We start from the raw sequence: 23,963 nt of genomic DNA, 5'->3' as shown, positions 1-23,963 counted from the left end.
ACATCTCTATTATCCAGAGATAAATTAGCTAAATGATCTGCTAATTTATTACCCTCTCTATATATATGCTCAATCACCACAGTTTTACCCTCCATAAGCTTCCATATTTCTTCTACCATGGTAACAATTTTCCAAGATACCTCCCAAATCATCTGAATGATGTTTCTTAGCAATAAAGAATCAGTTTCAATCCTGATTTTATCCAATTGATTGTCCTTCAAATATCTAAGAGCTTGCAGAATAGCCAGCGCTTTTGCCTCTGTATTAGTACTCATAGGATCATTCATTTCTTTAGCCTGAGCTTGCACCACATTACCCATCTCATTCCTTACACAAAAGGCCCATGCACTTCTCCCAGGATTTCCTCTTGAAGCTCCATCAGTGTTAACCTTAATCCAACCCATTTCTGGTAATTTCCACTAAACTTGAATAACTTTAACCTGTGAAGAGTATCTCTGTAGAGCTTCCACAACAACACTCCATCTATAAGGTGCATATTTGAAGTTCCTTTTTCTCACTTTCATAAACTGAATCAAAGTATGCATCACTTGATAGATGAGTTTAGTGATTGATACTTTCCCATCATGTCTCATGGTATTTCTTCTTTTCCAAAGTTCCCAAATAATAATAGCAGGGACAACTTGATAAATACATTTGACATGAGGCTTTCCAGGCATATCCCACCAACTATTAATTATTTGAGTAACCTGTAGATTATCAATATTTATCCCAACTGGATTACAAAAATGCTTCCAGGTAGCCTGAGCAGTTGGTGATTTTAAGAACACGTGAGAGAAATCTTCCACTTCAGGGTGTTGGCAACAGTAACATCTAGAAGGGAATTGATGACCCCATTTCTTCAATTTATCATCCAAAGGCAATTTAAATTTCCCAAACTTCCACATAAAAAAAGAAATCTTTATAGGTAGTCCTTTCAACCACATGTGCTTATAAAGAATGCTAGATTCCCTTCTTTATCTTAGAAGTTGAAAAGCAGAACTTACTGTAAACATGCCTCTAGTGTCCAACTTCCAGTATGCCTTGTCTTCCTGCATATTCTCATCTGGAGGTTTAATATTCTGCACAATGTGATCAGCCAGTTCTACAGGAAGAGCTCTTCTATGCATGTCCTCATCCCAAAGCCCTTCATTTGCTGCTTCTTTTACAAGAATAATGGTTGGATCACATACAAAATTTGGTGGAGTAATGTAATAAAGAGCTCCCAAACCTGACCAATTATCAAACCAAAAATAGGAATTGCCTTGTTGAACCTTCCACCAAATTTCATATTCAATCTCATCTCTATGCTTAATCATCTTCTTCCACACATAAGTACCTGACTTAATAGGAGCAATCACTGCATGAAACTTCTTCAAATATTTATTGCTCATAAAAGTCCTCCAAAGGGACTGCTTTGTCCTCATGTTCCACCACAGTTTTGCAAACAAGGATTTAGACATATCTTGTAAACTTCTGAATCCCATACCCCCTTCCTCTGTTGGATGACATAAAGTTGTCCAGGTTGCCCAGTGCTTGCTTGAATTACCAACTGAGTTACTCCAAAAAAAATTTGCAACCAACCTGTGTATCTGTGCAAGTACTCCATCATGAGGGTCACAGGCTGATAACAAGTGGATGGGCATACTTTGTAAGACATGCTTGATTAGTGTTGGTCTCCCCCCAATAGATAACAACTTTCCAGTCCAAGAGCTAAGCCTATTTTGAATATTTTCAATCAGCTCTTTATAATGAATATTCATTCTCCTCCCATAATACACTGACACTCCCAAATAAGTAAAAGGAAATTCTTTTTCTGGAATTTGAGTAACATTATGCACCACCTTCTTGATGTTCTATGAGGTCAAGTGATGCATATACACCGCACTTTTATGTTTGTTAATCCTCTGGCCACTCATCTTTTCATAGTTTGTTAGAGTCTTCATAACCAGCCTCAAAGATTCCTCATTAGCAGAAGTAAAGATAATGGCCAGAGGATTAACAAATCCAAAGATTCCTAACAAAGATTCCTCAAATGCCAAATGATTGACATATGGACTCCATTTTGGCATTCCATACTCCTTGTAGCTAGCTTCATTAAACAATGAATTCAGGGCCCTAAACAAACATTCAGCAGCAAGTATAAAAAGAGTAGGAGATAATGGGTCCCCTTGCTTTTACCCCCCCTTGAAGATATGAAGAAACCATGTGGTTGCCCATTGATCAAAATAGAATACCAATTGTTAGAAATGATTCTGAACACTAGATCAATGGTGAATTCACCAAATCCTATTTTCATTAACACTTTGGTCAAGAATAACCATGATACCCTGTCATAAGCCTTAGCCATGTCCAACTTGATGACCACATTAGTAGGTTTTCCTCTAATTCTAATATCATGTACAATTTCTTGAACCAGTACAATGTTCTCTACAATACTTTTACCTTTAACAAAACCAGATTGTTGAGGTGAAATAATATTAGGTAGAAACTGTACCAACCTTTCATGCAGAATTCTTGAGAACACTTGTGAAATTACTTAAACTAATTGGCCTCATATCAGAAAAAGTGTTGATTTCTTTCTTCTTAGGTAATAGAACTAAGTTGGTACAAGTGATATACCTAGGTAGTTCATGTCCACAGAAAAAAGATCTCACCATTCTCACCATGTCTTTGGATATAATGTCCCAACAAGCTTGGAAGAATTTTCTTGTAAATCCATCTGGACCCCCTGCACTATCCCCATTTAATCCAAATACTGCCCTTTTAATTTCTTTTTCTTCCGGCATTTGATACGCTCAAATTACACCTACTAATGGCGTAAAGCGGACATTGTCAAATATAGTAACCCAAACAAGGTTGGGGTCGAATCCCACAGGGAATATAGAGAGAAAAGAGTACTAATTGTATGCGATACTAGTCTTTAAAGGCTTTAATCCTATTCCGGACAGTTTGAAATAATTGTTGAGTAATGTAATTGAATACTTTGACTTGAATTGTACTTAATGCGAGAGAGAGACCAAGGTTGTGTTCCCCATTTTGATTAGATATTATGCTTCAATTTTCAATGCGATATATTTCTAATGGTTGTTCTAAGAGTACGCACTTGATCTCTTAAGGACTTCCTAATGTTTCCCAACAGTTAGGCCATATTTCCTCTTTATGATTTTTCCAAATGTAAAAGAGTTGAAATCGAAGAGCGACCAATAATGTCAATTTAGACTTGTTCTTATCCCTAAGTTAATCTATTAAATGAGGGTTAACGCCCCGAGTCATTGTTATTCAATCTTACCAATACTGACTCTCTTTCCTAAGAAAAGTTAGTATAATGGCTTAGGCTAATGCTTGCAATCATTACCTATCGCTAACGCACAAAGACAGAATAAATACTAACAACCATTATGCATATATCAATAGTAGAAGCCCATTCACATAATACCCATCATGGGATCCACAACCTTAGTATTAAAATTAGCTACTCATCATTTTGGTTAACAAATAAAGCTTAAAAGTTAACATAATATACTTACGATGCTAATACAATATGGAATGGAAGTGAAGTTAGTGCTTTAAATGCTACAACCACTTCAAATATTTCAAGACTAAAGTTAATGCTCCCATAGGGCGTAGTGCGCCAGAAAGTTTTGCCTTCCCTTTTTTCATGTTTTTCTCCTTGTGCCTTGAGATTATCAAGATTTTGCTCCTCTTCAGCTATAATAGGGACTTCCTCCTTTGTTTCTTCCTCCATAATAACATCAGATACATCAGGTTGCGTTTCTTCTTCAACAATTGGCTCGAGATCAATCACCTTTTTATTAGCACCTTGAAGTATTTTTCCACTTCGGGTGCTAATAGCAGCTACATGCTCCACAGAGTTTACCCCATTACCTTTCGGATTTGGAACTGTATCACTTGGTAGTTGTCCACGTTGAGGAGTATGCACTTCTCTGGAAAGGTCTCTGAATTGCAATTCAAGATTTTGAATGAGATAGTTGAACCTGAGACATTCCCTTGATTGTGATCTCTGTTCTGTCCTGATTCATTAGCATTTTCTGCATCATACTTTTCAGCTCCGCAGAATCATTAGCAGCATTGCTAGCAGAGTTGCTAGCTGAATTGTCTCTCCACTGTTGGGAATTTGATGCTTGCCCCCTTGGTGGGATGTAGGGGTTCGAGCTCTTGTTGCCATAATTGTTGCTATTGTAAGTCCCTTGATTTGGATTTCCCTGATCATTTCTGCTATAATTGTTCTCTTGAAATTGGTGTTGAGGCTTTTGCCATGGGTGATGGCCCGGACCTTGATAATTTTGCCTTTGATAACCCCCTTGCGAGTTGTTGACATAATTAGCATTTTCATACTGTTGTTGCCCATCTTGGTACATCCCCTCAGAGACTTGATACATTCCCTGTGGATGAGGTGGTAACTCTTCAACAACATTTACCCCTTGTGCATCCTTTTCTGCCAACTTCTTTGATAATAGATCCACCGTGGTTTGCAATTGAGCAAAGGCATGATCTCTTTCATGGTTTTCTTTTGCAACGGCAGCTAGTGATGGACTACCATAAGAGAGACTCTCACTATCAGTTGAATGCCAAGCTTGATTGTGGGTGGTGAGTTTATCAAGAAAACGGGTGATGACGATAAATGACTTGTCCATGAAGCATCCTCCTGCGGCAGTATTGACAGCAATCTGATTCATTGTATCTAAGCCCTTGTAGAATTTCTCCGTCAGAATAGCATCCGGAAATCAGTGAGTTGGAGATTGAGCTAGATAGTACTTGAACCGCTCCCATGCTGAATATAATTGTTCCTCCGAGAGCTGTTTGAACTCAAAGATCTTATCTCGAAGTTCAGCTTTTTTGCTCGGTGGGAACCACTTTTTAAGAAATGTGTTGGCTAGCTCGCTCCAGGTATGAATAGAATTGCTGGGAAGCTTTTCATACCATTCCCTTGCTTGGCCAGCCAAGGAATATTTGAACACCGGTAACCGCAGTGCATCAGCAGAAACATCACCTTAGGATTGTTGAGCACACACGTGCAGGAAGTTCTTCAAATGTCGAAGTGGGCAATCCTCCAAAGAATTTCGGAAATAACCTTCAAGTTTCAGCAGCTGATAGATAGAACTATCAATTTTGAACGTAGCATTTCCAGTCTTAGGAGGGACCACAGTAGAAGCATAATCAACCTCATTGATGAATTCCTCAAATATATTCTCATCTTCGTCCTCTTCTGGTGCAGGTGGGTTCACTTGGAGTCCACCTTGGTTTCCTTGATTGCGATTCTGTCTTCCAGCCATGTTCACCTGGTTCACCACAACAGCAAACAAGGTGTGATGGAATAGAAAAAGTTTTAAAGAAGAGTATGCACGATCAGCAATTTCTAAACCGTATTCTCCGGCAACGGTGCCAAAATTTGATACACTCAAATTACACTTACTAATGGCGTAAAGCGGACGTTGTCAAATATAGTAACCCAAACAAGGTTGGGGTCGAATCCCACAGGGAATATAGAGAGAAAAGAGTACTAATTGTATGCGATACTAGTCTTTAAAGGCTTTAATCCCATTCCGGACAGTTTGAAATAATTGTTGAGTAATGTAATTGAATACTTTGACTTGAATTGTACTTAATGCGAGAGAGAGACCAAGGTTGTGTTCCCCATTTTGATTAGATATTATGCTTCAGGTTTCAATGCGATATATTTCTAATGGTTGTTCTAAGAGTATGCACTTGATCTCTTAATGACTTCCTAATGTTTCCCAACAGTTAGGTCGTATTTCCTCTTTATGATTTTTTCAAATGTAAAAGAGTTGAAATCGAAGAGCGACCAATAATGCCAATTTAGACTTGTTCTTATCCCTAAGTTAGTCTATTAAACGAGGGTTAACACCCCGAGTCATTGTTATTCAATCTTACCAATACTGACTCTCTTTCCTAAGAAAAGTTAGTATAATGGCCTAGGCTAATGCTTGCAATCATTACCCATCGCTAACGCACAAAGACAGAATAAATACTAACAACCATTATGCATATATCAATAGTAGAAACCCATTCACATAATACCCATCATGGGATCCACAACCTTAGTATTAAAATTAGTTACTCATCATTTTAGTTAACAAAGAAAGCTTAAAAGTTAACATAATATACTTACGATGCTAATACAATATGGAATGGAAGTGAAGTTGGTGCTTTAAATGCTCCAACCACTTCAAATATTTCAAGACTAAAGTTAATGCTCCCAAGAAAATCAGAATAATGAATTAAAACCCTATTTTTAAGTATTTATAGGGCCAAAAATCGCGCCAAGTTTCTGGACTAAAACACCCTTACGCGGCATCGTTACGAACCGTAACACAGGTTACGGTCCGTCCTTCGGTTTCGTACTTTGTCGGCTTGATTAGGTCAACCATCACGACATCTTGCAATGGACCGTAACACAGGTTACGGTCCGTATCTTCCAGCGTATCATGGCCTCAATCTTCAGTGGCCAATGCGTTACGCCATGACGTTACGCCCCGTAACCTAAGTTACAGACCGTCCTTCTGGGCGTAACCTGTGACACTACTTAGGCAACTTTCTGGAAATTTTCCTCAGCTTACGATATAAGTTATGGCCCGTAACATGAGTTATGGACCGTTCTTTATAGCAGCACGTATCCTCTCTGGTACGGATCACGTTACGGCCTGTAACATGAGTTACGAACTGTCCTTTTGCTCCAAGTTGTCCGTTTTTCAGCATTTCTTATCATTTTCGTTCCTTAGTCTACCAACCCTACAAAACACCAAAATAACATAAGAAACGATGTAAAAACACTTAAAAACAAGCAACACTTCTAGTTACAAAGGCGTAAAATGTGCTGAAATTCACGGCACATCAGCATTTCATAAAGCTTCTGATTCTGATCTTCTGTAACCATTCTAGGAATCTTATCCAGCATAGAAAAGTCAGTAGGATTATTCTCTTCTCTAAATTGATCAGAGAAGAATCTGATTGCTTCCTGAGTTGTCTCCTCTTCAGATTCTAACCATGTACCTGTTTGATCTTGAATTCTTTGCAATTGTAATTTCCTCTTTTTTCCGTTAACATGAGCATGAAAGAATTTTGTATTTCTGTCCCCATCTTGAAACCACTACATACCAGCTTTTTTCTTCCAAAATTTCTCTTCAATAGCATAAAATCTAATCAAATCAGCTTGTACCCTCTGCAGCCTCTGTCTATTCAGCCTTGTAGGATTCTGTTCAAATTCCCTCTCATGAACTTGCACCACTTTCTCAAGAGAAGCTATTTGTGTAAATATATCACCATATGAATCCCTGCTCCACTTAGAAAGGGCTCTTCCCACCTTTTTTTAACTTATTATGAGAGTTAAAGAACGGATCTGAACCATAAGATTCCTCCCAGTTTTCTTTGACCACATTTTGAAATGACTCATGTTCAACCCAGAAGTTAAGAAATCTGAAAGAGTTCTTAATAACTTTACTATCAGCCTTCATGTTCACCAACAATGGAGAGTGATCAGACCCTTGTTTAATAAGATGCTCAATACCCAGATTAGGAAATTTATTTTGAAAAGCCTGATTTCCCAAACATCTATCCAACCTTTTAAAAATACAGGCCTCATCTGATCTCCCATTCCATCATGTAAATATGCTTCCAGTAAACCCCAAATCCACCAATAAACATGTGTCAATATAATGCCTAAAGTCCTCAGTTTCAGCAAACTGCACTTGTAATCCTCCAAACTTCTCAATGGCATCAGTAATTACATTGAAGTCTCCCTCCACAAGCCATGGAATAGTGACATGAGATGAAATATTGTACAAATCTGCCCATAAAGCAAGTCTGCCACTTCTTTCAGTACTTGCATACACAAATGTAACCAACATTTCATGTCCATTCACCAGATGTGTCAATTTGCAAGATAACATTTGTTCAGTGTCTTCTTGAATTTCAACTTGTATGTCAGGTTCTACAAACAGCCAGATTTTCCCATTTACATTATGCCAAGTTGTTCCTATATTAAGCCATAACTTGTACATATTTATATGCCTCACATGTTGGAAAGGCTCCATTAATGTAACATAATTGAAATGTTTCTGTCTATGTAGTAATATCACCCTCTCAAAGGCCTGTTGAGTGTTTACAGACCTTATGTTGCAATAAGTGAGCTATTCATTGGGAAACTCCTTTTGCATAGGCTGTCCTTGTTTGTACTCCCCCCAATGTCTTGGGTGGAACACTTCTATCCCTTATTTTGTGGCCTCTTTTAGCTTTTAATAAATGTTTAGGAGAGATATCCCCACTATTTTTGTCCTCCATAAGAGCTGATGTAAGAGTGTCTCCTTCTTCCTCTTCTCCAATGTCTATTTCCATGAGATTTTCTTCATTATGTGCAGTATTCTTAACTTCATGATCTTTAGCTACCAGTTGGGAATTATTTTTTTTGAACTTGCCTGTTCCTCTTCTACTGTATCATTACTGTTTAGGCCTCCTTGATCCCCTGTTGGTATTGCCATTTCTTTTTTATCGCCCACCTCTTTTCTGCATTCATGTTTCCCATTTTCATTTGCAGATGATGCAGTATCTCTATCTTCCATCATTTTTCCTGCTTCCAACTCAGCACTTGGTGGTTTTTCAGGTATTTCTTTCTCTTGATTTATGTACTGCCCCACTAATATTTCCCTTAGTTGTTCAGAAGTTGAATTGACACTATCTTGTACATCTATATGTAGGGGTACTCTTTGCCCTTCTGAATCCTGTTTACCTTTGTTGTAGCTTTCCTCTTTGTTACCAGTTTCCACAATATCTGTAATAGTTCTCTCTGTATCATGTGTGGCAGTCGCTACTGGTTGATCATCTTCTACCCTCTTTTCCTCTATCTTATCTTGCTCCTGACTATTGACTGGTACTTGTTGCTCTATCTTGTCTTGCTCTTGACTATTGACTGGGACTTGTTCCTTCATGACCTGCTCCTGACTATTGACTGGGACTTGCTCCTTCATGACCTGTTCTGCTCCCTTGTTATTATTGTTTTGTTTACCAAAAGCAGTTTCTACCCATGGCCTTGTTGTCTCTTTGATAGCATTAGCAGTAGTATCAGTGATCCCTCTTTCAGCTTTCTTGTGATTTTCCTCCTCTAAGTCCACTAATGTGTTGAATTTGTTACTTGTACTAGTGACTAATGTCTCCCTTTGTTTGCATTGGTGAGCAGTTCTCTCATCAGCACTGAAATTCCTGTTATCTTTGATGGCATTCCAATTTCCAGGATTGCCAAGAACTCTTCCACTAGGTAAAATTCTAGCTGAGTGATTGTAATGATTATTGTACCCTCTATGATTGTATCTCCCATTGTTTTTGTGCCCATCATAACCTTGCTGCTTTCCTGCTTGTTGTTTTTGCTTGTCTTTGTCATTAGCCTGCTTGCCATTATGTTGTTCATCTGCTTGTAGCTTTGTCTTTTCTGTGGATTCAACCTCTTTATCCTCCTTAGGTTTTTTACTACTTTCTTCATTGTTAGGCTTTCTTCCTCTAGATGTTTTCCATTAGTATCCACCTGATCTTCTTCTTCCCCCTCATATTGGGCAAGCTCCGGATGAATAATTCTACAATCAAATTCATTATGTCCCTGTAATTTACATTCCTTGCAATACTTAGGAAGGTAATCATATTGAATCTGAACATTTACAGTCTGTATTGCTCTTGTCTTTTCATTTTCAATATCCATCCTCACTGTTTTGGGTAAATTTGCTACCAAATCTACTAAAACCTTGACCCTAGCACAACTAGGTCTAGTCTTATTGATAGTAGCCATATCCAACTGTATTGGAATACCCACTGCCGATGCAATTGAGAAAAGAGTTTCCTTCACAAAATATGTAGGCAACAAATTTGGAAATGAAATCCATGCCATTGTCTTTGATGTTTCTTCATCAATTTTGAACTTCGCATCATAGATCAAAGGTCTCAATTGGTACGAGTATCCCTCTCTCTATCTTGAATGTAATATACAGGTTTTGATGTGAAATTCATAAAGTCTTCAAAGAGGGTACATCTGATAAGCACATGTCGGTTTCTTAGAAAACCTATCTACACTCACCCTTTATTCCACATTGTGCAGGGATTATCGAAGCTGTTCAATATCTGGCTGTCCATATGAAAATTTCCCAACCACAGCATACTGGAGTTCTTCAATGACATTCATTTGATCAACTTCTGATTCAGTGTATTTGATGTATGGTACCCCATGTAGAAAAGTTACTGACTTCATGGGAATTTGAGGCGGTGGTTGTATTTGGTTGTGTGTTGGGTCATTCAAAGTTTGTGGTTTGAAAAGATTTGAATATTGTAAAGGATTAGGTTTGACATTAGGATCAGGCGTATTTTGTGAGGGCTGGCCAGCCACCATTGTGGACTGGCCACCGGCCATGGAGGCCATGTTCACCAAGCTTGAGATCTACGTGTTAGGGTTTTGCAGGAAAATAGGAGGTGAGAGAAGAGAGCGTTAGCTGCTATTTTAGGTCATAGAGTTTCATTCATGTTTGGAAGAGTTTACTAATAAGTCATATTCATTACTAAAATTATATAGTTGAATGAGCTTTTGTGCTTACAATATATTAGGATGAAGGAGGAAATGTTCCTTGAAATGTATCCCTCCTTTCCAACTATTTTATATGACAATTTTGCAATTTACGTTTTTTATTATGTTCCATTGACGATAATACTTTATATTTTTCATAACTTTTGCGATTTCAAATTTATTCAACTATGTAAATATTAAACTTTGAAAATAGGTGTTTTCTGTTAAATTTACTTTTCAAATATTATTCTAATAATTTCCTATTATCACCAATATAATACATAACTTAAGTTAATTTCTTAAATTCTATTTTTATTGAACATCCTCATACAAAAATAGATTAAATAAGTGTCAAATTTGTCTTTGTGTTATCCAAACTCACGCACTTTACCATCCGTTTAAATTTTGGCCCAATCTTGCCCTACCGTAAGAAAAAGGCCTCAATTATGCCCTTCACACTAACAACTGTGTTAATGTGATCAAAAGTGTAAAAGGGTCAAGGTTGCTGAGCCCTTTTAAGTTATATTGCATCATTGCTGCATTAGTTCATTTATTATTACCAATTCAGTATTGCTACATTGTTTCTGCCTGAGAAAAAAAACTTGCTTATATTGCAGTATTGCTTCACTAGTTCAAGAAGAAGAAGAAGAAGAAGCAGCGCAACTATAAAGTAGCTAAATTTTAAATACATCATAAATTGTAACATGTTTTAAATAGCACCATCAAAAGTGACTATCTGTGTCATTTCTACGCGAGACTGTGGACAGTCACATGGGCTGTCTCATTCATTTGGATCTAGGGTCGTTAATCTAGGGTGATTTACAAGAATAGCCTTGGAGGTGGGTGATCTTGAGCTTTTGACCTCGTTAACCGCATGAAAAAATTAAATTTAACAAATTTTGACTTTTGACCTTGTGAATTTGTCCATTGAGCACTAGGAGTTAAAAGTTCAAAATCATTCACTTCCAAAGTCATTAGATGTAATTCCCTGGTTAATCTACCAAACTATGGACAGTGGATAACGTAGTTGGAGCTTCAATTAATGGGTCAATAAACTTCCCTTTGGACCATCCAAGATCAAATAGATCAAAGCCCAACTGGACAAATCTGATGTAGTGAGATTTACGCAACTGTTCATTTTTAGGGCATCATTTAGATTTTGTCCTTTATTTTTAAATTGTGCAACTATAGCCCTTGATAGACTCGGATATAATGTTTACTCACATATTTATCAACCTTACAAACAAAACATTAGACTATCATCTAATGTTCGAACAACATAAAAGACAAAAATTAGACTGTGGTCTAAAGTTTTCTCATAAGATTTTTAGTTCTCAAGAGTGTTCTTTAATCGTGTTCTAAAAGATCCATAAGTTGCACAAAGAGAGGGTCATTTACTAAATAGTTATCCCAACAAGAGACAACTGGTGAAAATTTCTGAATAATTTGTCTACCAACGGAAAGAAATCACTCGTATCCCAAATTATGAGGTACAACTTTACCCCAATGCAACTCACTGTGTGTGTGTGTACTGCACTCAGATTTCCTTCTTGGAAGCCTCTATTGCAAAAGATGCCACATTTAGCAAAGGATCAAATGTCATTGACAAATTTTGATCAGCTGCTAATATAATAGAACTCTTAATGCAACATTGAGATTTGGTAATGCATTTATGTACGGTATACACAGTACTCACAATTAGTGAAATCTATACTTCTTTCCGCTTAAAAATATTTTAAAAGGCCTTTTAATGGAGTCTTAATTTGAATTACTTTAAACTCAGGGGTGCAAGAGGAAGTTATTTGATGACATTATGTATCTAGCATTTCCACATGTATTTGCATATGAAGTTTATATATATACCAGGTATGAATCATGATATGAACTACTTTTGTAAGATATATCTCGCCTAGTTCCTAGTTTTTTTTTCTTTTTTATGCATATATAATAGCTACTTGAGGAGAGTCTCCTCGATCCGCTCAAACCCCTTAATTTGTAATGATGCAATTTAGTTATATATAATATGTTTCCTTTCTACCAAAAAAAAAAAAAAAGCTGAATTGCAATTTCTCTGAATATTTCTTAGATATGGCATAATAGCTAGGCAATAAGTTATCTCGCACTTGCAATTAATGAAAAATACTAGTACCACGTTATTAACATAGAGAAAGGCATGTGGATCCAATCCAATAGTACAAAATAAGGAGGCTTGAAAGGCAATGAGTCTTGGAAAAACTAGCATAGGAAATAATTCATATATCAACAACTGGAAGAAGTCTATGCATTGTACATAATTCATGACTAATTCAAAGTAAAAAATCAACGCGTTTTTGCTATATTTTCTCCTTGCATAAATGTAGATTCGAGTAATACTGAAGGCACCACAAGGGGAAAGAGAAGAGGAATCGGATCTTTACTGTAACAATAAGACGAACAAGAAGAAGATGATGATGATGCAGATGAATTATCCATTGTCTTCTTGAGCTGAAGAGGCCAAGGAGCCCGCCTTTGTAACCTGCTTAATGGCCTTTTCATGTATGCAACTTCATCTTTTGGTAACAAATTTTGGAAACCAGGAAACTGATTAAGATGGTGATCCATGGCTTCTCGACTCTATGGTTTCAAGAATTTCTTGATACAAGGCAAATCTCACTAAGAATTTATATATGAAAAAGCCTATGCAAAGACTAATTACAGAATCTTTGGGTTTTTCTTGTTATAGGTTTTCTCCCATACCCCCTTGTAAGAATCTACGATATATTCTGGATTGGAACATGGTCCAGCCTGTATGGCTCAATGATCCTCCAACATGGCCTAAATATTGTCCAAATAGCATCTTTGACATACTGATTTTATTTATTTTTCTTATTTAGCTCGCCTTGGCTTGTGTGCCGTTATTATTACATTTATGAGTCAACTAAAGCTCTGAAATTATATATTTAGTTTACCTTTTATACACTAACAAATACTGTGAAAATTTTGTAAAATCAACACAGATAACAAGCCAATATATGTAACTTAAATCTTTCTCAACAGGTCAACCCCATGGGCGTTGCAACCTTCATACCCCTTTTGTCTATTAATATCCAATACTAGACTCCTTGAAACATCTTTCCTACCATGCACTGGAAGATTTCAAGGGGTTGAAGAGAGTAGAGTCGAGGCTACAAAATGACCTAAAGTTTATAATAGTGAACACTGAACAAGGTGAAAGACAGTTACAAATGCTAGTATGTTTAAATATTCCATTACAGAATTAAACTACTCGTTAGTTGATACAATAATTAGTCCAAGCACGCAGAAAAAAAGTTAAACATAAGCTTCAAACTGATTACCCATAGCAGTACCATTCTTAGTAGTAATACCTTTTTTTATTTTCCACCAAGTATTCAGTACCCATTTGGGCTCATTTTAGGAGGTCAAGAATAAATGGCGATTTCATTTTCAGAACTCGAACCTGAAATCTTAATTAAGAATGAAAGGATACTTCCGCACTTACCCTCCATAAACTTCGATGGTCTTAATACTAATACTTTTTCAGTATCGACCAATGCATGTGACCGACCAAAGAGTAGGAAAATAAAGAAATGAAAAGGGAAGGTTGAGCCTTGCACAAGTTATTCATCCATGTGTGGGGCAAAGAGTCAGTATATTTTGAAGTAACTTTACATTGAAATAAAATTTACGAGAATTAAAAGTTTACAGTATCAAGAACTATAAGTGAACACATGATCCTCTTTCTTTAGGTTTTTTTTTTTTCCTCCTCTGAAAAGGCTTTAAAAAAACGATTGACCGACCCAGACCTTTAGTCATGTGATAGAGTGACCAATTAATCAGATCCTTCCATATTCTGCTGATCAATTTGTGGTGAGGATTCTGCAGTAGTCACTATGTTCAGCTTAAACTTTATACATATTCAGTTTTTGACTCATTAAAACTGATGAAAATAATAAACACTTATCGATCTGAATCTTGAAAGAATGATATTTTAATGCAAATATCTAAGTATGGAGAAGAATATTGTGCCTAGGGGTGTCAAATTGATGATCACCGAATTAGACGGGTCAAAATAAGCTGAGTTAAAAAATGCACGAGTTAATGATCTGTCCAAAAGTTACTTGAGTAGGATGAGCTGGATTAAGATGGCTAAACAACGGCCCGTAGTCCTACCCGTCCTATTATGTATCAAATATTAATTTCTTCATATGCTTTCTTACAACTTTTAGATGAACTAAATTGAGCGGATCCAAAGGAGCTAAGTTAATAAATTAGCTGATTATTAACTCTTTTTTTTTTTATTACATAGAGGGTAGCCCGGTAGGGGAAGGGGAAATGGGGAATGAAATTACAACGTGGGGATTCAAATCCTCACCAACAAGGTGAAAGTTCAGTTAGTCAACCAACTGAGCTACTAAGATTCCTATAGTAGATTATTAACTCATTCAAACTTATATCGTTTATATAAAAATTCTTTGTGCTATCAGTAGAATCAAATCCATTACGATATCAAGTAATTGCTTTACGTCATGATGTTAAATTAAATTACTTGTCACGTTATCGCATTGTGAAAGTAATAGGAGTATAGCACGGTGTTGATACCTTAAATATAACAAAACATTCTGTAATCCAAAACTAGAAGCGGTCCAAATTCCTCTACTTAGCTACAAGATTCGAACTCATATAAAGTTAGTTGTAGTGTTTGATGACCCAATATCAAAATACATCACAAATTAAAGTGGTCCCAAATTCCCTCTTTATAGAAAGAACTTGGTTTATATAATCACCAGATAATTATCAAAGCATATAGGATATACACCAAGGCAGTTAATCCTATCTGGCATTATCTGAATTGGCACCACACAACAGCAATCCAAGTGGCAACACCCCACGTCACCATGTATCCTTGAGTTGTGCACCAAAAACGACATTGATGACAGGAGGGATCTAAATTTTACTCTGACCAATTAAAGATTATTTACAAAACCGTTAAGTTCATTAATCTATTACAAGGATTTATTATCATTTTTATCATGTTATCTGTTAGAACGTAACTAATGTTGAATAAGTGTTAGGTAAATCGTATGAACGGAGAATTTACAGGTTCTTCGTATAGCGTAACACTGAAACTGATTGAACTGCAACTGAAATTACTAGTCAATGGTTGTTTTGACATTATGTCAGACAAACCCCTATATTATAGTATAACTCCTAACTTGATACGAATGATAAGAAAATGCAAAAAATTTGAGAGTTATATCCATGGTAAATATTAAGTTGTAGTTGTATTTATAAATTATAGGGAGAACCTAAGGTTAGTAGTAATTATAAATTGATCTATTTATCCTAATGAGATTTTAAAACACTCTTTAAGTGTGGATTGTTATTTCAATGTTATCAATTAAGTAATGTTTATCATCGAAATTTATTTTATTTATACTTTATAAATGATCTAGTTGTATAAATATTGTTTACATTATATATGCATAAAACTTTAGACTCATAATGCATATGGTTAGTTAATTTGAGGAAAGGTAATTGAATTTCGTTTTCCTGATTGGATAGGAAGACCATTCTAAAAAAGAAGACTCCCTTTATAACTTTCATTTTCTATTATTCTTTTCCCATTTTACAAGCGTTGTTTTAATTGTGTGTATTTGGTGATTCAAATGACACCATTCCATATGGATTATGTGGTCAAAAAGGAAATCCCCTGAGATCACTTTCCAAATTGAGCTATCCACCTTTTTTTCTCTCCTATTTTAAAGATCGGACCTTTCAGATTGGCAAAGGAGGAAAGGTCCCAATAAAAGTGTGATGTGGAGAAAAAAATAGTAGAACTTTGATATTGACAAAGGTGATTTAACTCTTATCCATGTATTTTTCTTTCCCCCAACTTTTTTCTTTCATTTCATTTGGGTAACCTTCAAAACGTATTGAGTTCTTTTTAAAAGATTGGAAAACAATTTTCATTTCTTTTTTAGAACAGACCAACTTTGTCTATTTGAATGTTTTGTCTTCCTGATCTAGGATTCACACAATCTTTTTGTTCACTTTTATAATAGTAGTGTCCATGTCAATTGCGTCTACTTTGACTATTTAACGGGCGACCTATTATCTGTCACTAGTACAAGCAGTAATAGCGAAGTCGAAATTTTTAATAAGGAGATTCAAAAATTTCAATCTTCCGACCTAAAGTAAGTCAAGAGGATTCAAAAGTTTTATATATATACCTACTAATATTTTATGTCTATTGAGTTTTAAATCACGATTTGTTATGGTTTCTATCAATTTTATCAATTGCCAGACTATACCCGTTAAAGACAGACAATGTATTCTTAGAAATTTCTTGTCCTTCACTTCTTTTATTTAAGCCTACAAATACTCTACCCTCCACCGACTCCTTACCCTCACTGTTCAAATTTATGCATAAAAAGAATGACATCATCCATTAATGTAATTTAGCCAAATTGAGATCAGCATAATGACAGCTGAGAAACACACCTACTATCCATTAACTTGTAACCTCCAACAAGATTAAAGACTCAATGGGAACAATAGACCTAATAGACAACCTGATCTGTCCTTAGGTCTAAAGTCCCTATCAAGCTTCCAAAAGTGGGTATTAGTTATAAGATTGTCAAAAGATGCAAAAAGCCTCATTTACAATTTTCAAGTAATAACCAAGAAATGCTCCAATAAAAAGTTACTAGAAAGTAATAGCACCATTCATACACGAAAATAATACAACAAATCACGAGGCAAACCGTTTCCTATCACGTGTCTTCATCTTATGGCTTATTAAAGAAGTTTATATTATTAAATTACAAAAACATTATAATTAAATTTCATAATAAGGAAGATTAATAACTTGAAAAAATAAAGCAGTATCACAACAATAACTTGAAAAATAAAGCAGTGTCACAACAATAAATTGAAAAATAAAGCAGTGTCACAACATGGTAAATACACTAGTTGTAAAGATGCTCTACACTTTACATTATCGGTATACAATGATAATAACTAAGCCTCAATTCAAACAAGTTGAAATCAACTACTATATAAATTCGCACAGACCAGATTTTGTTGTTTAAGCTCAACTCCTTTACACAACCAGTGTATATACACTTAAACTTTTAGGGGTCGTTTGGTTGGAGAACAAGTTGTCCCATAATTAATTATCTAATGATTAGTTTCCTGTTATCCCACTCACCCTCTCACAGCAATAAAAATAACACTACAACCCTTAGATAATTAAACCCGAAAGTAGTTATATCGCAATTTTATCACACCTAAACGTGAGATAAACTCGTATCAAATTTAATCTCGAGATTAATTATCCTTTATCTCTTCTACCAAATTGAACCTAGTGTATATACATTAAATGTTTACTAATTACTTGGACAAGGGAATCTTGAAGAAGCATCTTAGTACTAAACTCATAATCAAAGACCAATGATCTGATAAGCCGCCGCGATTTATTGGCCGACTAAACCAAGAAGTTTTGCTAGTCAAAGTTGGATGGCTCTATAAATTGAGACAATTACTATCTACATGATGACCTTTTTCTTTTGATTAAGAAATGTTTCTAACAAGAAACTACTTAAATATTTGACCATTCCAAGGTTCATTATTAATCTTCTAAACGTTTAGAAAACATCAAGATTCTTAAGTCAAAACATAGTTCAAACGTTTGTGACAAAGAGTCAAAGACAACAGCAGCTCTTTCTAGTTGCTATCAACACAAATCAAAGGCCATAAAAGTATCAATTTGGACACGGATTTTTCGCAGCAAATTGCTAAATGATTCTTGAATATTCAATTTGCTTAAACTTTGGTCAACATAGTGTTGAATCCATTACCAAATGAACAAAAGCATAATGTTGACCAAGAATGTAAATATTTACATACACTTAGCATCTTTTCTTTCACTTTAAAAGACACTGCTCTAGTAGCAATCACTTTTGCTAATTAACCATACCTAAAACCTAGGAAGAGTAAATGAGAATATATACAATGGAAAGAGGACTTATTAAGTTTTGCTTTCAAGAGTAAGATCGAACCAAACCGAAATTACAAAAGGATCTGGACTTGAACAAACCACCAAAGAGGAACCTAGTTGGAGATTCTTGTTGAACTGGATTTAACTCTTCAGGACAACCTTTGACTCGAAGTATCGTTTGCCCAATCGTTTGTCGAACAGATTCTATAATCTTAGTATCGACTGGATACCCTGAGGAATCGCTAACGTAGAATGTATTGAGAGCTTTGCCTGCTCTTGTTGACACTTCTGCTCGGGTGACAGTGAGGCTATTCTCGCGGAAGATTCTAGTAACATCGGACAGCAACCCTACTCTGTCCGAAGTACATAATTCTAGCTTCAATCCCTGGACAAAAACAAAGGAAAAAAGATTCTATTAGAAATGAAATCCAAAGCCTACAAGACAAAGAAAAGGCCAGTACAGAATTGTTAATAGTTTGTCCAATGAGAATAGGTTCAAAACCTAAAAAAATCTAACATGACTCAGGGCACTTCATTAAATTGTAAAATAAGACACATAATCAGACAACTAATAGACACACAAATTGGCAGCTGTATGTGCTAGACAAAGCTCAGAAGCATATTTTAACTCAATAAAACAATTAAAAACAGCAGAAGTCCCTATTCTTCTTTTTTTACTTTTGGTGTTAACACATCTCAAATTGTATCAACATCTCCAACAGGAATAACAACTCTCTGGAACCATAAAGTAATAGAAATAGACAATTGAAAAAAGAAAAGGTGCATTCTAGCACTAAATATATAATGTAAACTTTTAATTTTAGACCCCTTTTTTCCTTTTCTACTATTTCCTGGCAAGACTTATTAGTAATTACTCGAAGCAGCTAGCTAGAACTGAATAATCAAACCTAAAAAGTCATCAAAACGTAAATCGAAGTGCTAACCTCGGATACTCTTCTTTCTATTGCTGCTTCAAGACATTGAATCACTCTTTGCCTTTCTGCATCTGATTTGACAGGAGATCCATCTACATGCCTAATGCAGTATTCCTTGAAATGCAACAAGAGTTTATAAATTTAGTCATCAACAAATACAGAGCGATAAACGAATAAGAAATTTCTGAAACACGTAGGCAACTATAGTACCTGATAAGCGTCTGGTCCTTCAGTATCGACATTTCCATGGAAAACAACATACTGCATATCTGTCAAAGTGCAAATCGTATCAAACAGAAGTTTTGGTCTATCCTTGCATCGAATTGTCACTACCGAGTAGTCCTTGTCTTGCCAATTTACTACATTCACATTTGGCCTTTCTTTATCATCCGATCCTTCACCAGTAGCACGTTCGTAATCCCGGTCAGCAAACATCAGCTGGTGAAGTCTTCTATCTGTATGAGTGGCCCCACGAGATACTGACATCTTAGCATTTCTTGATTTATTGCTACCTCTAAGTACATTGCATAAGAGTTGCTTGATCATAGACAACCTTTCGGCATCAGCAATCGCACCCCCGTTTTCATCGTCGGTAACTTGCATTATAGCTGCTGCTCGGGTGTTGTGGGTCCACACTTCGGCGTTTACCACACTGCATTTAAGGTTGGTGAGGACAGCACTTACTTCAGATAGTAGACCTGGTCTATCACTTCCAATCAACTCAATTGAGGTGTGGTCCGTTCCTGTCGTAACCCCAACTGATCTTCTCATAGAAGAGGCAAAACAAGAGTCTGGACCAAGAGACTGAAATTGAAACACCAGGGCAAAGAAACAGTTAAGACAATCTTTAAATAGATGTAAACAAAAAAAATCCAAATTTCCTCGACGAACTACAGCTCACCTTCATGATATAATCCAAGATTGGTTCTTCTGTAATCTTGTTTCCATCTTGATTGGTGACATTGAATACTGCCAAGAGAGGAAAACTCATCATTAATTTCACGAGTTTTTAGCCAAAATTGTCCCTTATCTATGGAAGTAGGTCTATTTTGGTCCTTCAAATACAACTTTGAGTATCTTTAGTTTCTTATGTTTGCTAAAGTCGAGTACCTTTGGTCCAACTAACATAATGGACTTAAAAACTAACAGTGACTACCAAAAAACATGGCAAAAATCGACTGAAAAAAACGCTAGATCGAACGAGACAAAAAGGAAAATGTCCTTACCATCCATGAACCATCCACCATCGGAGCAAATATAAGCCTTGGTAATGACAAAGTTAAGATCAGTAAGAACTTGTACCACCTCAAGAAGTATTCCGTGTTTGTTAGCACTATCCACCTGAATCAAGATACCAAAGATTCACAAAATTAGATAAGATCCCATTATACATTTCAGAACACAGCAAAAAAAAAAAACATACCTGTATAACAGTGGCATTTTTGCAAGATTCATTGTCAATTACAACTCTGACAAAAAGACCAATGAAGTTGGAGTAAATGCCATGAACATTGAAGTGACAGTTAAAGAATAAAGGAAAAATTAACAAAATAATAACAAGTACCTTGGTGGATTCATTCTTCTAATAAATTTCTCATACTCATCATCCATTATGTTTTGGGAATAGCTCATTGTAACTTCTGTGTAATAGGAAAAAAAACTCAGATACACACACAATGGAAAAAAGAAAAGAACTTTGGAATAAAGAGAATCACTATTACCAATCACAAAGAAGATACTGAGAACACAAGAGTGAAACAACAAGTAATTAAGAGAATGATTAGTAAAGTAGAATAACCAAGACAACAAAGAAAGATAATAATTAAGAAGTATAATCCAAGCCCCAAAAAGGTACTTGTGTCCTGTGTGGGTCTGCTCTAAGTGGGGCTTGTGGGAACCATACACCATGAAAGACATTGCAACAAAATTACCAAAAAAAAAAAATCCACCAAATCCAAGAACCAAGAGAACAGCTAAAAAAAAAATCATTTTTTCACCCAAAACTCAACAAAACATGATTTTAGAACTAAAGAACAACATGACCCAAAAACCAAAAGAACACTTATGTTTTGATATCTCAAAAACACATACACATACAGAGAGACAAAGAAAGTAGTATTTATGAAAAAACAAAAAACATCACACACACACAGCTACCAATAGAACACCTAAAAAAGATATACTATAATTTTTACACCCAAAACTCAGCAAAACATGACTTAGAACAAAAGAACAAGATGACCAAAAAACCCAAAGAACACTTATGTTTTGAAATCTCAAAAACACAGACATACAGAGAAACAAAGAAATTAGTATATATGAAAAAGAAAAAAATAACACACAACTACCAAAAGAACAGCTAAACAAAACTCAACAAAACATGACTTAGAACAAAAGAACAAGATGACCCAAAAAACAAAACACACTTATGTTTCCAAAATTAACAAAAACCAACCAAGAAAAAACAATACTTTTGTACCAAGAAACAAGAAAAGAGCTAAAATGACACATACCCGTTATAATTCTTGAAAATTTGTGAATTGGGTCAGCAAGATTTTCTTGATTCTCTCAACAACAGAAAACTTACAGAGACAACAAACAGGACTTATGATTTATGACTTATCAATAGACCTCCGACCAACGATATGGAAAGTGAATCTTGACTAGCCCCTTATTATATAAGGAGTAAGTACTAGTAGAATCATAAATAAAATTTATCTTTATATCTAAAAAGAAAGTACACACATAATATAGTGTAGTGTGTATTTACCTTAAATGTAACAAGTACCAAATATAACGCTTAGACGTAGATTTGATTGAAACTTGAAAAAAAAAAAAGAGTTTTGTTTGTGAATCTTGACCAGTCCCCCATTATATAAGGAGTACTAGTAGTAGAATCATAAATAAATTTATTTTATTTCTAAATAGAAAATACAAATATAATATAATGTAGTGTGTATTTACCTTAAATGTAACAAGCACCAAATATATCGTTTACACATAGATTTGATTGAAACTTGGAAAAAAAAAAAAGTGTTTGTGAATCTTGACCAGCCCCCTGCTATATAAGTAGTACCAGTTGAACAATCAAAATTAAAGAATCAAAATTAAATTTATTTTATTTCTAAATACAAAATACACAACAAAGTGTAGTGTGTATTTACATTATCTATGTAACAAGCACAAAAAATACACTCCACGCTAGCTTTTGGAGATAAAATTGGTTGAAATTTGAAAAAAAAAAAATTGTTGAAGTTGTATTGAAAAATAATTTTGGAAAATTGAAGCTGTGTTTAGACATGCATTTTAGTTGAAAAAGAATTGACGTTTTGTGAGTGGAAAAAAATTTCACCAGTTAAATTAAATTGATCAAATTTCATGAACAAATAATGTTTTCAATTTTATTTTATTTTTTTGTGAGAAAAAGTTGGGAAAAAAAATTATGTCCAAATGGGAGCTATGAATTAAGGGGTGTCTCTATGCACACGAAACATACACTTACACATTTTTACTCTCTACTTTTTTGCATAAAATACTTTGCTTTCGTTTCCCCTTTACTTCATATGCATAAAAACGTCCTTTTTTCCTTTTAATTTGTGTGTGTATTTAAGAGAGTCTCACTTTCTGGCTTTCTAGTTTCAGTTTCTCTAAGTAGGCGTTTGAACATGCGATTTCATCTCATGAGATGAAATCAGCGTTTGGACATGCGATTTCATCTCTAATTTCATGTCATGAGATGAAATCCCAAATCATCCAAAAAAGCATGATTTGGAATTTGAAATCATGATTTCAAAAAATATAAATGTAAAATGTGACTCATACGTTTATATTTTGCAAAAAAAGACTCATAAGTTGGTAGATATATTTATCAATCATGTTTACCAACCATTTGTAGTAAATATTAATCTGCAAGTTGGTAAAATATATTTATCAATTATGTTTACCATGTAGGAAGATTATATTAAAGAGTAGTTACGTTACTATTCATGTTAAATTTTTCTTTTTATTGAACTAAAGTTTGATCAATTGATGTTGTATTTTTTAGAAAGGCCTTCTAGTAGCGTATTAATTTTATTATGAACTATGATTTACTCATTTGGCAAGATTGTATAAGAATTGAGAAAATTTTGATGGTTTTCACAACTTGTGGGGTTTTCATGTTTATAAAAAAAGCTGCAACTTAAGAAATTCAAATTGCATGTTCATTCATGAAATCATGTCCAAATGGCTCCAAATGGATAACTATTTTTAATATATAGGACAAATAAAAATGAAGCGAGCGGGTATGTTTTAGGGTCAATGTTCAAGGACGTGTTGGGCAAAGGGTAAAGTCAAAAAGAAGTCTCCAAGGTTTGTGGAAACTTAATAAAAATGGAAAATTAGAAAATAAATTATTGGGTATTGGAAATTTATATCAATCAATAAATATCATGTAATCTTATTTAATTAAGAC

At 35.1% G+C, this 23,963-nt stretch overlaps 2 protein-coding genes and 1 non-coding gene across 4 annotated transcripts; 1 reads left to right on the top strand and 2 right to left on the bottom strand.

The window, feature by feature from the left end:
- Nucleotides 1–419: 419 nt before the first annotated feature.
- LOC132639929 (uncharacterized) lies at nt 420–7,493 on the bottom strand. Its single transcript, XM_060356312.1, has 7 exons — nt 7,385–7,493; nt 7,138–7,281; nt 6,868–7,032; nt 2,235–2,442; nt 1,879–2,115; nt 1,005–1,716; nt 420–896 (listed from the first exon to the last, which is right to left on the bottom strand). The coding sequence occupies exons 1-7, from the start codon at nt 7,491–7,493 to the stop codon at nt 420–422; spliced, it is 2,052 nt and encodes a 683-aa protein (XP_060212295.1).
- LOC132643068 (small nucleolar RNA R71) lies at nt 4,744–4,850 on the top strand. The gene has a single exon (XR_009583519.1). It is a non-coding gene; the product is annotated as a small nucleolar RNA R71 (small nucleolar RNA).
- Nucleotides 7,494–18,355: 10,862 nt separating the features above from the next.
- LOC132641927 (ACT domain-containing protein ACR4) lies at nt 18,356–22,330 on the bottom strand. Of its 2 annotated transcripts, none has more exons than XM_060359066.1 (8): nt 22,281–22,330; nt 21,075–21,150; nt 20,934–20,979; nt 20,737–20,851; nt 20,412–20,479; nt 19,721–20,314; nt 19,520–19,624; nt 18,356–18,960 (listed from the first exon to the last, which is right to left on the bottom strand). In XM_060359066.1, exons 2-8 carry the CDS (start codon nt 21,140–21,142, stop codon nt 18,619–18,621), a joined length of 1,338 nt encoding a protein of 445 aa, XP_060215049.1. In that variant the 5' UTR covers nt 21,143–21,150; nt 22,281–22,330; the 3' UTR covers nt 18,356–18,618. The 2 variants fall into 2 exon arrangements, with proteins under 2 accessions (XP_060215049.1, XP_060215048.1); XM_060359065.1 differs by lacking the exon at nt 22,281–22,330 and adding an exon at nt 22,024–22,254.
- Nucleotides 22,331–23,963: the final 1,633 nt, after the last annotated feature.

Source organism: Lycium barbarum, chromosome 5 (genome assembly GCF_019175385.1).
Source record: "Lycium barbarum isolate Lr01 chromosome 5, ASM1917538v2, whole genome shotgun sequence".
Taxonomy (NCBI): domain Eukaryota; kingdom Viridiplantae; phylum Streptophyta; class Magnoliopsida; order Solanales; family Solanaceae; genus Lycium; species Lycium barbarum.
This window is presented reverse-complemented; position numbering and strand designations above follow the sequence as displayed.

Excerpts from the sequence above, each read along its gene's own strand:
- LOC132641927 (XM_060359066.1), bottom strand. The coding sequence starts at position 21,142 with ATGAGCTATTCCCAAAACATAATGGATGATGAGTATGAGAAATTTATT. Across the intron at positions 20,852-20,933 it reads AAAATGCCACTGTTATACAG|GTGGATAGTGCTAACAAACA; the intron begins GTATGTTTTTTT and ends ATCTTGATTCAG. Across the intron at positions 18,961-19,519 it reads TAGAAAGAAGAGTATCCGAG|GGATTGAAGCTAGAATTATG; the intron begins GTTAGCACTTCG and ends GTTTTTGTCCAG.
- LOC132639929 (XM_060356312.1), bottom strand. The coding sequence starts at position 7,493 with ATGAAGGCTGATAGTAAAGTTATTAAGAACTCTTTCAGATTTCTTAAC. Across the intron at positions 2,116-2,234 it reads AGAATCATTTCTAACAATTG|GGCCCTGAATTCATTGTTTA; the intron begins GTATTCTATTTT and ends ATGTTTGTTTAG. Across the intron at positions 897-1,004 it reads ACACTAGAGGCATGTTTACA|TTTGGGAAATTTAAATTGCC; the intron begins GTAAGTTCTGCT and ends TTTATGTGGAAG.